The 12488-nt window shown below is 50.7% G+C and overlaps 1 protein-coding gene across 1 annotated transcript in view; it reads left to right on the top strand.

The window, feature by feature from the left end:
* Nucleotides 1-12488, top strand: part of LOC138657421 (zinc finger protein 665-like) — a 100359-nt gene that overhangs the window by 17493 nt on the left and 70378 nt on the right. Inside the window, exon 4 of the mRNA XM_069745202.1 lies at nucleotides 1398-1521. Coding sequence (XP_069601303.1) covers nucleotides 1398-1521 — 124 coding nt within the window. The remainder of the gene's footprint in view (nucleotides 1-1397; nucleotides 1522-12488) is intronic.

Genomic DNA, 12488 nt, shown 5'->3' on the forward strand with positions numbered 1-12488 from the left:
TATATGTGGGGGGCTGCCTTTTCCTTTGGGGAATTTCTCTGAGGCAAGGTAGGCTTTATTTTTCTATCCTCAGGGCTAGCTAGTTCCTTAGGCTGTGCCGAGTTGCATAGGGAGCGTTAGGCGCAATCCACGGCTATTTCTAGTGTGGTTGATAGGATTAGGGATTGCGGTCAGCAGAGTTCCCACGTCCCAGAGCTCGTCCTTTATTATCAGTAACTATCTGGTCATTCCGTGTGCTCTTAACCACCAGGTCCATTATTGTCCTGACCACCAGGTCATAACAGACATTATACAGCACTGGAGGATTCTGGGTGATGACCAGAGGTGACTGCTGGGACATTATACAGGATGACACTGGAGGATTCTGGGTGATGAGCGGAGAGGTGACTGCTGGGACATTATACAGGACGACGGCACTGGGGGATTCTGGGTGATGAGCGGAGAGGTGACTGCTGGGACATTATACAGGACGACACTGGAGGATTCTGGGTGATGAGTGGAGAGGTGACTGCTGGGACATTATACAGGATGGCACTTGAGGATTCTGGGTGATGAGCGGAGAGGTGACTGCTGGGACATTATACAGCACTGGAGGATTCTGGGTGATGAGCAGAGAGGTGACTGCTGGGACATTATACAGGACAGCACTGGAGGATTCTGGGTGATGAGCAGAGAGGTGACTGCTGGGACATTATACAGCACTGGAGGATTCTGGGTGATGAGCAGAGAGGTGACTGCTGGGACATTGTACAGCACTGGAGGATTCTGGGTGATGAGCGGAGAGGTGACTGCTGGGACATTGTACAGCACTGGAGGATTCTGGGTGATGACGGTGAGGTGACTGCTGGGACATTATACAGCACTGGAGGATTCTGGGTGATGAGCGGAGAGGTGACTGCTGGGACATTGTACAGCACTGGAGGATTCTGGGTGATGAGCGGAGAGGTGACTGCTGGGACATTGTACAGGACAGCACTGGAGGATTCTGGGTGATGAGCAGAGAGGTGACTGCTGGGACATTATGCAGGACAGCACTGGAGGATTCTGGGTGATGAGCGGAGAGGTGACTGCTGGGACATTATACAGCACTGGAGGATTCTGGGTGATGAGCGGAGAGGTGACTGCTGGGACATTATACAGCACTGGAGGATTCTGGGTGATGAGCGGAGAGGTGACTGCTGGGACATTATACAGCACTGGAGGATTCTGGGTGATGAGCGGAGAGGTGACTGCTGGGACATTATACAGCACTGGAGGATTCTGGGTGATGAGCAGAGAGGTGACTGCTGGGACATTGTACAGCACTGGAGGATTCTGGGTGATGAGCGGAGAGGTGCCTGCTGGGACATTATACAGCACTGGAGGATTCTGGGTGATGACGGTGTGGCTGTTGTCAGGTTCCTATAAGGTGTCAGGACGTCGCTGTCTATCTCTCCATGGAGGAGTGGGAGTATCTAGAAGGACACCAGGATCGGTACCAGGATGTGATGATGGAGGAGCTCCGGCCTCTGACACCACGAGGTGAGAGGAAACCTTCCCCTGACATCAGATTGTCTCTTCAGCGTTGGTCGGTTGCTATTAGTGATGCAGACACAGATATTTCCGTGTTTTCTCTGTGGGATGAATCTCTCCTATAACGGCTGATCGGACCTCACATTCGGGTCGTGCAGATGATTCTCTGCGGCTGATGGAGAATTCATTCTAGATTTATCTTTATTTATTGGTTTATAAATTTACAAGTGTTACAATCGGGGCAGTAACCGCGGTGATATCAGACGATCACCGGAGAGTAATAATCCGAGTACAGTGGTGTCAGTTCCCAGGATCCTGCACAGTCTAGAACTTATCATCGGACTTATACTGAGGGCAGAATATTAATTCCCTAATTATAGTCTCATAGTCAATGATCTAACGGCAACGTGTAAGTAAGGTCAGGAGAAGAAGACGAAAGAAAGCGAAGAGAAGAGAGAAAAGCAGAAGAGATGGAAAGAGGGACGGTGAGAGGAAGGAGCGGGGAGGGGGATGTTTCTGCAGATCTCTTCTCTCCTGTTAGAGCCAGGTAATCCCCAGAGGATCGATATTCCAGAGAGTAAAACCAGTTTGTGTAAAAGGCTTGCGTTTATTTGTGAAAAAAAAAATGTGGAAAGTTGACAAACATTTTGCAATTTTCAAACTATTAATTTGTATGCCCTTATATCAGAGAGACATGTCACACCATTCTGAAAACTGCACCCCTCAAGGTGCTCAAAACCACATTCAAGAAGTTTATTAACCCTTCAGGTACTTCACAGGAACTGAAGCAACTTGGAAGGAAAAAATGAACATTTAAATTTTCTCAAAAATTTTACTTCAGACCCTAATTTGTTTATTTTCACAGAGGTAACAATGGAGACAATGGACCCCAAAAATTGTTGTGCAATTTCTCCTGAAAGAGAAGGAGATCCAGCTCAACGAAATAGTGAAAAATCCATAGTTTATTTCATTTAATCATGATTAAGGGTGCTTAGTCACCGGAAACGCGTTGACCTTGGTCTTATAATATTTTTTGTATGCTGATGTTTTGTCCTTTCACTATATTTTAAGTGAAATAAACTATGGATTTTTCACTATTTCGTTGAGCTGGATCTCCTTCTCTTTCCTGTTCGTCTACGCCCTGACACAGCGGTTCCGTGCTCCGAGCTCTTGGGAATGTCGGTATGGTGAGCTGGATTTTGTTTTTTTCCAATTTCTCCTGAGCATGCCAATACCCAATATGTGGAGGAAAACTACTGTTTTGGTGCATGGCAGTGCTTGGAAGGGAAGGAGCGCAATTTAACTTCTTGAATGCAAAATTTGTTGGAGTTATTAGTGGACACCATGTCGCTTTTGCAGAGTCTCTGATGTGCCTAAACAGTGACAAGTTACCACATTTTGGAAACTACACCCCTCAAGGATTTTAACCAGGGGTATAGTGATCATTTTGAAGCCACAGGTGCAATACATATAACATTAGGTATTTGTCATGAACTGGGGGTATTTGGCTGTCCCAGGTTCGTCAATCATTTGTTATATCCCACTTCCTAGTTCTGATTTGGAACTTGCAGCTCTCTGGCACCCCCTTACCCTCAGGTCAGTCTGAGAACTGTACGTAGGATAAGTAGTTGCCAGAAAGGCTGCCTGTTCGTGTACTGGCTATTGGGCACGCTGCAGTGAGGGCATTATACCTATTCCCAATCACAGGCGGAAATCCACTTATAAAACCCTTTCTGTCACTCCCAGCTTTGCCCAACAAGCTCAAAACGTTTCGTTGCCACCATCTCCTATTACTTATGATTAATAATGGGTCAGAAACCAACCCAATCAGTAGCAATGACTTAGGTCGGAGGACTCAGGGTACATTTGGAGCAAGGAAAGCGAGACTAGCAAATATTATAGCTTTTACTCCAAAAAGATTAGGCAGTGTTTACAAAAGTATATAAAACGATATTAGAAAATGAGACAAGCATAGTATGTATAGAACAATTACAAAATAAAAGGGATTGAAGAAGAAAATCTCTTACAGTCCTCTCAGATAATGGCAAGCCATGTGGTGGGGGGGACGGGAGATGCATCACAATTAGTGTTGAGCATTCCGATACCGCAAGTATCGGGTATCGGCCGATATTTGCGGTATCGGAATTCCGATACTGAATTCCGATACTTCCCGCGTATCGGATACCGGAATCGGAAGTTCCCAGAATTCAAATTGAACGCAGCAGCCAATGAGGAATGAATGAAAGTGTGGGCACATCCTGTTTAGCATGGTGGGCATGTAAGTACTGGCAAGGCTTGGATTGGCTGCTGAAATGATGTCACTCTGCACTATAAAAAAGCGCTGCCGCCATTTTGCGCTCACTCTGCTGTGATTTCAGTTAGGGACAGGACGCTGTGTTCTAACTGAGGGCCAGTTGAGCTAGCTAATTGCTTTATTTTCCTTTCCAAAGGCTAATTTAGCAAAACGCTGTGTGTTCTTCACTGTTCACCTTGCTCTTGCCTTGCAGCGCTGTTTTAACAGCGTTCTGCAAGGTCTCTGTGTGTGTGTGTGTGCAGCTCACTCTGTAGTCTGTGTGCAGCCATATACCCGGTTGTATTCAGCTCAGGGGGGGTTCACACTGCCTCACACAGTTGTTCTTTTTTGCTCTTAGTGCAGCCTGCTGCACATTTTTTCTCAAATTTCCTATTAGTGTTTTTCCACCAGTCTCCAGCTCTATTGTGGAAAAACACTACATAGGATAACCTAGAGGGGGGTTTTTGGGCCTTGCAGCGCCGTTTACGGCTGTCTGCACGGTCTCCGTGTGAGCCCAGCTCGCCCTGTAGTCTGTGTGCAGCCATAGCCGGTTGGATTCAGCTCAGGGTTCGTTACTGGCTCATACCTTGAGAAAAATTTTCCTTTTTTTCAAATAGTGCAGCCTGTTTAAAATTTGAAAAAAAAAATTCCTATTAGTGTCTTTCCACTCGTATCCAGCTAAATAGTGGAAAAACACTATATAGGATAACCTAGAGGAGGGTTTTTTGGCCTTGCAGCGCCGTTTACGGCTGTCTGCACGGTCTCCGTGTGAGCCCAGCTCGCCCTGTAGTCTGTGTGCAGCCATAGCCGGTTGGATTCAGCTCAGGGTTCGTTACTGGCTCATACCTTGAGAAAAATTTTCCTTTTTTTCAAATAGTGCAGCCTGTTTAAAATTTGAAAAAAAAAATTCCTATTAGTGTCTTTCCACTCGTATCCAGCTAAATAGTGGAAAAACACTATATAGGATAACCTAGAGGAGGGTTTTTTGGCCTTGCAGCGCCGTTTACGGCTGTCTGCACGGTCTCCGTGTGAGCCCAGCTCGCCCTGTAGTCTGTGTGCAGCCATAGCCGGTTGGATTCAGCTCAGGGTTCGTTACTGGCTCATACCTTGAGAAAAATTTTCCTTTTTTTCAAATAGTGCAGCCTGTTTAAAATTTGAAAAAAAAAATTCCTATTAGTGTCTTTCCACTCGTATCCAGCTAAATAGTGGAAAAACACTATATAGGATAACCTAGAGGAGGGTTTTTTGGCCTTGCAGCGCCGTTTACGGCTGTCTGCACGGTCTCCGTGTGAGCCCAGCTCGCCCTGTAGTCTGTGTGCAGCCATAGCCGGTTGGATTCAGCTCAGGGTGCGTTACTGCCTCATACCTTGAAAAACAATTTCCTTTTTTTCAAATAGTGCAGCCAGTTTAAAATTTGAAAAAAAAAATTCCTATTAGTGTCTTTCCACTTGTATCCAGCTAAATAGTGGAAAAACACTATATAGGATAACCTAGAGGAGGGTTTCTTGGCCTTGCAGCGCCGTTTACGGCTGTCTGCACGGTCTCCGTGTGATTTAAACTAGCTCTGTAGCCCGATCTGCACCAAAAAAAAGGTTAAGTTCACCAAACACAACTTACACTTGTGTAGGCCACATTTGAAAAATAATAAAGTTTAGTCCACAATTTACAACATTAGTGTTTCTTACACCTGTTAGGAGGAGCATTACAGGAATAAGCACACTAAGGCCTTAGTACTTTTCTGCTTATCTTTATCTGTCAACCAAGATGAAGAGGGCAGGGAGTAAGGCACGTGGGCGTGGGCGCGGAGCAGGGAGAGGAGCAGGGAGAGGACGTGGTGATTCTGTGCCTGCTGCGGGCGCCGGTGACTCGTCGTCACTCAGTTTCAGCAGGGAACAGTCCTTCATGCGCAGCTTTGTCGGAGAGCGCCGTGCACCGCTGCTGCGTGAAGACCAAATTGAAGCCGTTGTCGGGTGGATGGCAGCTAACGCCTCGGCATCGACTTCAGTTAGTGCCACATCCTCTCAGGCACAGAGCACTGGAGAGCAGCCATCTGTCTCTTCACCACCTGCCAAATTGGCCAGGCAGTCAGAGAGCCGTCTCTACTTCTGTTCTCTGAATCTCTTGGCTTGGAAACAGGGGGCCAGCCAAGCAGCATTGGAGAAATGGAAGAAGAGGCAGTGTGCAGTGATGCCCAACACCTTTTTCTCTCTGACTCTGAAGAGGCAGGTGGGCCAGTGCCTCCGGTGACCACAGCGCAGTACGCATCTGATGATGAAACTCAGGTGCCGCTTTCTCGTGCGTACTGTGCTGCTGAGACTACCCAGGAGGAGCAGTTGGTGGCAGAGGGTAGTGGAGATGATGAGGTCCTTGACCCATCGTGGCGTGAGGAACAGGAAGGTGGTGGGAGCAGCTCAGAGGAAGAGCTTCCTCTTACGGGCCAAAGAGGGAGAGGGAGGGGGAAGACTGCGGAGCCTGTAGCCTCCACTTTGGCACCCGTTAGGAGCCTGTCTCTTTCCAAAGCCAAAAAGGGCGCTCCCAAGACTTGCAGTGCCTGGTCCTTTTTTGACACAGTTGCAGATGACATTTGTTTTGTCAAATGCAAGCTGTGTCATCATAAAGTAAAAAGAGGGAAAAATGTCAGCAACCTCAATACCACAAATATGTGGAAACATGTGCGGACCAGGCACGCGGTGGAGTTACAGAAACACACTGAAGATGTAGGCCAACCAACAGCGGCAGCTACCACCTCTTCAGCTCGTGTTGCCTCTTCCTCCAGCTCACGCACAGCTGGTTTGGCTTCCTCCCAGAGACCTTGTGTAATTCCACCCACAGCACCACCTTCCCAGTCATCCTCACACTCCCAGTCTACTCTACAGCCATCGGTAGTACAGGCATGGGAGAAAAGGCGGGCATTCTCGGCCAACCACCCCCGAGCACAGGCTCTGAATGCAGGCATTGCCAAACTGTTGTCCCTGGAAATGCTCTCGTTCAGGCTGGTGGAGACTGACAGCTTCCGTGACTTGATGGCATTGGCAGTCCCACAGTACAAGGTGCCCAGCCGCTTTTACTTCAGCAGGCAGGCTGTCCCTGCCCTGCACAGGCATGTTGAGGCAAACATAAAACATGCGCTACTGAACGCCGTCAGTAGCAAGGTCCACCTCACCACCGATGCGTGGACCAGTCAGCATGGACAGGGGCGATATGTTTCCCTCACTGCCCATTGGGTTAATGTTGTTGAGCCAGGTACAGATCGTGCGAGTGGCGCAGGACGTGTCCTGCCCACTCCAAGGATTGCAGGAATCCAGTCTGTACGCATCGACTCCTCCTCTTACACCAGTTCCTCTGATTCCTCTCTGCAGGATCCGTCACAGTCCACCCCCACATGGACCCGTGAACGTTTACCTATGACCGACATGAGCACAGCCGTGGCCAAACGTCAGCAGGCCGTCTTGAAACTAGTTTCATTGGGGCATCGAAGCCACACAGCGCAGGAGCTCTGGAATGCCATAAAGCAGGAGAGCGATGTGTGGTTACTGCCAGCGAATCTCCAGCCAGGCATGGTAGTGTGTGACAATGGCCGAAATCTGGTGGCAGCTTTGGCCCTTGGCAACCTCACTCACATCCCATGTCTGGCACATGTGCTCAATTTGGTTGTGCAGAGTTTTCTGAGGGACTATCCGGATCTTGATGCCCTGCTGCACAAGGTCCGCCTAGAGTGTGCTCACTTGCGGCGTTCCAGCTTGGCCAGATCCCGCATTGCTGCTCTGCAGCGCCGATTCCGCCTTCCGGAACACCGCATCATATGTGACCTACCTACCCGGTGGAATTCCACGTTACATATGTTGGAGCGGTTGTGTGAGCAGCAGCAAGCAGTTATGGAGTACCAGCTGCATCAGGCGCAAAGAAGTCGCAGTCAGCGCCGATCAGACTTCACAACCACAGAGTGGGCCACTATGAAGGACGTCTGCCAGGTTTTGCGTCCTTTTGATTATTCCACGCGGATGGCAAGTGCAGATGATGCACTAGTCAGCATGACTGTCCCCCTTATCTGCCTGCTTCAGCAAACTTTGCAAGGGTTAAGGGATGATGTGGTGGAAGAGGTGGAGGATGAGGAGTCACCTTTTCCATCAGCTTCTGGAGAGTCAGCGCCACGTGGTTCCTCACAAAGGGGTACGCAGGGGCCAATTTGTGAGGAGGATGAGGAGGAGTCAATGGAGGAGGAAGAGCTCCGTCCAGAGGAGGGAGCGACACAATTGTCCAGTGGTCAGTGTGTACAGCGAGGGTGGGGTGATGACGAGCGGGCAGAGATCATGTCTCAAGCAGGGGACAGCGTTTCTGGGCCGGTTGGCACTCTGCAGCACATGGTGGATTTCATGCTGCAGTGCCTGAGAAACGACCGCCGCATCGACCACATTCTCAACATGCCTGATTATTGGGTGTTCACCCTCCTCGATCCTCGCTACCGGGACAACGTCCAAAACCTCATCCCTGCGTTGACCCGGGAGCGTAAATTGCGGGAGTACCACGACACACTGGTGAATTCCATCATCTTCTCCTGTCCAACTGAGAGGAGTGCTGCTAGTGCTTTACAAAGCAGCTCAGTGCGTCGAGGCAGTGGGGGAGGCTCTGCCCAAAGAGGGAGCAGAAGCAGTGCCTCTGCCCAAGGCAAGCCCAGTATGGCACAACTCTGGCACACTTTTGTGTGCCCGCCCCAAATGTCTACACCATCACCGGCGGCTCCAGTCAGCAGGAGGCAACGGTTCCGTCAGATGGTGACAGACTACATGGCTTGCCCTCTTACTGTACTCCCAGACGGCTCTTCCCCGTTCAAGTTTTGGGTCTCTAAGCTGGATACATGGCCAGAGCTAAGCCAGTATGCATTGGAGGTGCTGGCTTGCCCTGCGGCTAGTGTCTTATCGGAACGTGTCTTTAGTGCCGCAGGTGGTGTACTAACAGACCGTCGCATGCGACTATCCTCCGATAACGTTGACCGGCTTACTTTCCTGAAAATGAACCAGGCCTGGATCTCGCAGGAATTTGCCACTCCTCTGCCTGATTAAGTAATTGGGTGTCATCCAGGTCTCCTGCTGTGTTCATCTTTCTACCACCTGAACTGCTATTCCTGGGCTCCAACACCGCCAGTTGCGGCTCAGAAGTGCAGGCTGCACAGTAAAAACATACGACCCAGTGTTATTGGGTTTCAGTAACGTCAGCTGATCCCCAGCTGTGTAGCCGGCAATGTGTCCTGCGACCGCCACGCTGGCACAACAACCTAAATGTAAGGGAACCTGTCCCCCCCCCCCCCCCCCCCGTCGTTTGTTACTGAAAGAGCCATCTTGTGCAGCAGTAATGCTGCACAAGGAAAAGGTAGCTCTTTTTTTTTAGCTCTTTGCACACGCAGAACTTAACACTTATAAAATGTGTTCACTGATACCGTTATACCGTCCCGGAGCTGGGACTTTCCTTCGTAATGTGACGCAGCACAGCCGTCATTCCTACCCCCTTGGTGCCATGCGCTGCCTCCTCAGCGTTGTTTTAAGCTGTCACGGAGCCTGCGCTGTTCTGTTATCCCTTGGGCATGCCCTATTTGCGCTGCCTGTCTTCTGACATAATTTGGTGTCAGGCTGGCTGCGCCTGTGCGGCCGCGGTGCCCGAGATCCCGCCTCGCAGTGTCTTCTGATTGAGTCACACTGCGGGCCTGGGATCCATGGGCATGCGCAGTGCATATCTTCCCCTCGGGCTCTCGCTCATTTCCCTCCGCCTTCTTTAGACTGTGCGCCGTCAGCTGATCCCTAGCATGCCACGGCCGTGACACCGCACAGTCTGAAGAAGAGGGAAGGAGGGGAGTGAGAGTCGAGGTTATGCACTGTGCATGCCCATGGTTCCAAGGCCCGCAGTGGGATTACGTTAGATGAGACTGCGAGGTGGGATCTGGAGCAGCGTGGACGCACAGGCACTGACAGCCTGACACCAAATTATGTCAGAAGACAGGCAGCGCTAATTGGGCATGGCCAAGGGCTAACAGAACAGCGCAGGCTCCGTGGCAGCTTAAAACAACGCTGAGGAGGCAGCGCACGGCATCAAGGGGATAGGAATGACAGCTGTGCTGTGTCCCATTACGAAGGAAATTCGCACCTCCGGAACGGTTTAACGGTATAAAGGGACACATTTTTAGTGTTTACTTCGGTGTTTGCAAGGAGCATAATTAAAAGAGCAACCTTTTCCTTTTGCATCCTTAGTGCTGCACAACATGGCTCTTTCAGCTACAAACGTCTTGGGGGGGGGGGGTTAAAGGTTTCCTTTCAACTTGCTCCAATCAGGCTTCGGCCTACACTCTGTTCCTCTGCTCCTCCTGCTGTCCCTGGGCTCTAACACCGCCAGTTGGTGCCTGGAAGTGCTGTGTGCACAGTCAACAGTCGCTCCTCTGTTATTGGGGTTCAGTAACGTCAGCTGATCCCCAGCTGTGTGTGCGGCAATACCTCCAATCTGCTCCTCCTGCTGTCCCTGGGCTCTAACACCGCCAGTTGGTGCCTGGAAGTGCTGTGTGCACAGTCAACAGTCGCTCCTCTGTTATTGGGGTTCAGTAACGTCAGCTGATCCCCAGCTGTGTATCCGGCAACGTGTCATGCGACCGCCACGCTGGCACAACTAAAATGTAAGGGGACCTGTCCCCCCCCCCCCTAGGCGTTTGTTACTGAAAGAGCCACCATGTGCAGCACTAATACTGCACAAGGGAAAGGTCGCTCTTGAAATTATGCTCCTTGCAAACGCTGAACTACACACTCATGTAATGTGTCCCCTCACACCGTCCAACCGTCCCGGAGGTGGGACTTTCCTTTGTAATGTGACACAGCACAGCCGTCATTGCTACCCCCTTGGCACCGTGCGCTGCCTCCTTAGCGTTGTTTGATTCCGTCATGGACCCTGCGCTGTTATGTTATCCCTTGGCCATGCACAGTTTGCGCTGCCCGTCCTCTGACATCATTTGTTGTCGTCCTGGCTGCGCCTGTGCGTCCACGCTGCCCGAAATCACACCTCGCAGTGTCGTCTAATGTGATCCCACAGTGGGCCTGGTATCCATGGCCATGCGCAGTGCATATACTAGCCTCTCACTCCCCTTCTTCACTCTTCTTCAGACTAGGCGGCGTCAGCTGATCCCTAATAGCATGCCACGGCCGTGACGCCGCACAGTCTGAAGAAGCAGGAAGGAGGTGAGTGAGAGGCGATGATATGCACTGCGCATGCCCATGGATCCCTGGCCCGCAGTGGGACTACATTAGATGACACTGCAAGGTTGGATCTCGGGCAGCTTGGACGCACAGGCACTGCCAGCCTGACACCTACATGATGTCAGAAGACGGGCACCGCTAACTGTGCATGGCCAAGGGATAACATTACAGTGCGGGCTCCGTGACAGAACCAAACAACGTTGAGGAGGTGGTGCCCGGCACCAAGGGGGTTGGAATGACGGCTGTGCTGTGTCACATTACAAAGGAAAGTCCCACTTCCGGGATGGTTTGACGGTGTGAGGGGACACATTATATGAGTGTGTACTTCAGCGTTTGCAAGGAGCATAATTTTCGGAGCCACCATTTTCCATGTGCAGTATTACTGCTGTACAAGATGGCTCTTTCAGCAACAAATGCCTGGGGGGGGGGGTTAAAGGTTCCCTTTCAACTTGCTCCACTGCAGGCTTCGGCCTACACTCTGCTCCTCTTTGATTCCCTGGGTTTCAACACTGTCAGTTGCCACCTGGAAGTGTTGTCTACACAGAAAAAAACACTAGGTGATGTGTCAGTGGGGTTCAGCACCGCCAGCTGTTCCCCTGCTGTGTAGTCGGCAACGTGTCCAGCACAAGCCACGCTGGCACAACAGAACAAAAGCTGCCACCAGTGCAGGCTTCGGCCTACACTCTGCTCCTCTCCTCCTCCTGCTGACCCTGGGCTCAAACACCGCTAGTTTTTGCCCGGAAGTGCTAGCTGCACAGAGAAAAACACCAGCCAATGTGTTAGTGGGGTTCAGCAACGCCAGCTGTTCCCCTGCTGTGTAGCCGGCAACGTGACCTGCAAACGCCATGCAGGCACAGGAACTGAAATTAAAAGGGAACCTGGCCCCACCCCCCCAGGTGTTTCTATGTATAACAGCCACCTAGTACAGCAGTACTGCTGCATTTGTACAAGGTGGCTGACTTTTTCTCCTTGCCCACGTGGAACTCAACACGTACAAAATGTGTCTCATTGAGACCATTCCACTGTCCCTGAGGTGTGACTTTCCTTTGTAATGATACGCAGCACCCCCCTTGGTAGCGTTTCCCGTCTTTTGTCATCATGGTTAGCTGGCTGCGCCTGTGCATCTCCCCTGCTCGAAACAACGGCCCTCGGTGTCTTATTTTTTTGGACAGCGAGGGTGTGATTGATGGGCATGTGCAGTGCATATGTTTGCCTGTGTTCACTCATCTCCTTCCGCCTTCTTCAGACTGGGTGTCCTCATGGCCGCGGCAGGCGATAAGGGATCAGATGAGGCCGCCCAGTCTGAAGCAGGTGTAAGGACATGTGTGAGCGGCAAACATATTTAGTGCACCAGGGCACGAATCCCAGCACCGCAGTGTGATTTTTTAAAAACACACTGTGGGTCTGGGATTCATGTCCATCGCTAACCGCAACGGCCGACATGAAATGAGGTC

The sequence above is a fragment of the Ranitomeya imitator genome, chromosome 1 (assembly GCF_032444005.1).
Source record: "Ranitomeya imitator isolate aRanImi1 chromosome 1, aRanImi1.pri, whole genome shotgun sequence".
Classification (NCBI taxonomy): domain Eukaryota; kingdom Metazoa; phylum Chordata; class Amphibia; order Anura; family Dendrobatidae; genus Ranitomeya; species Ranitomeya imitator.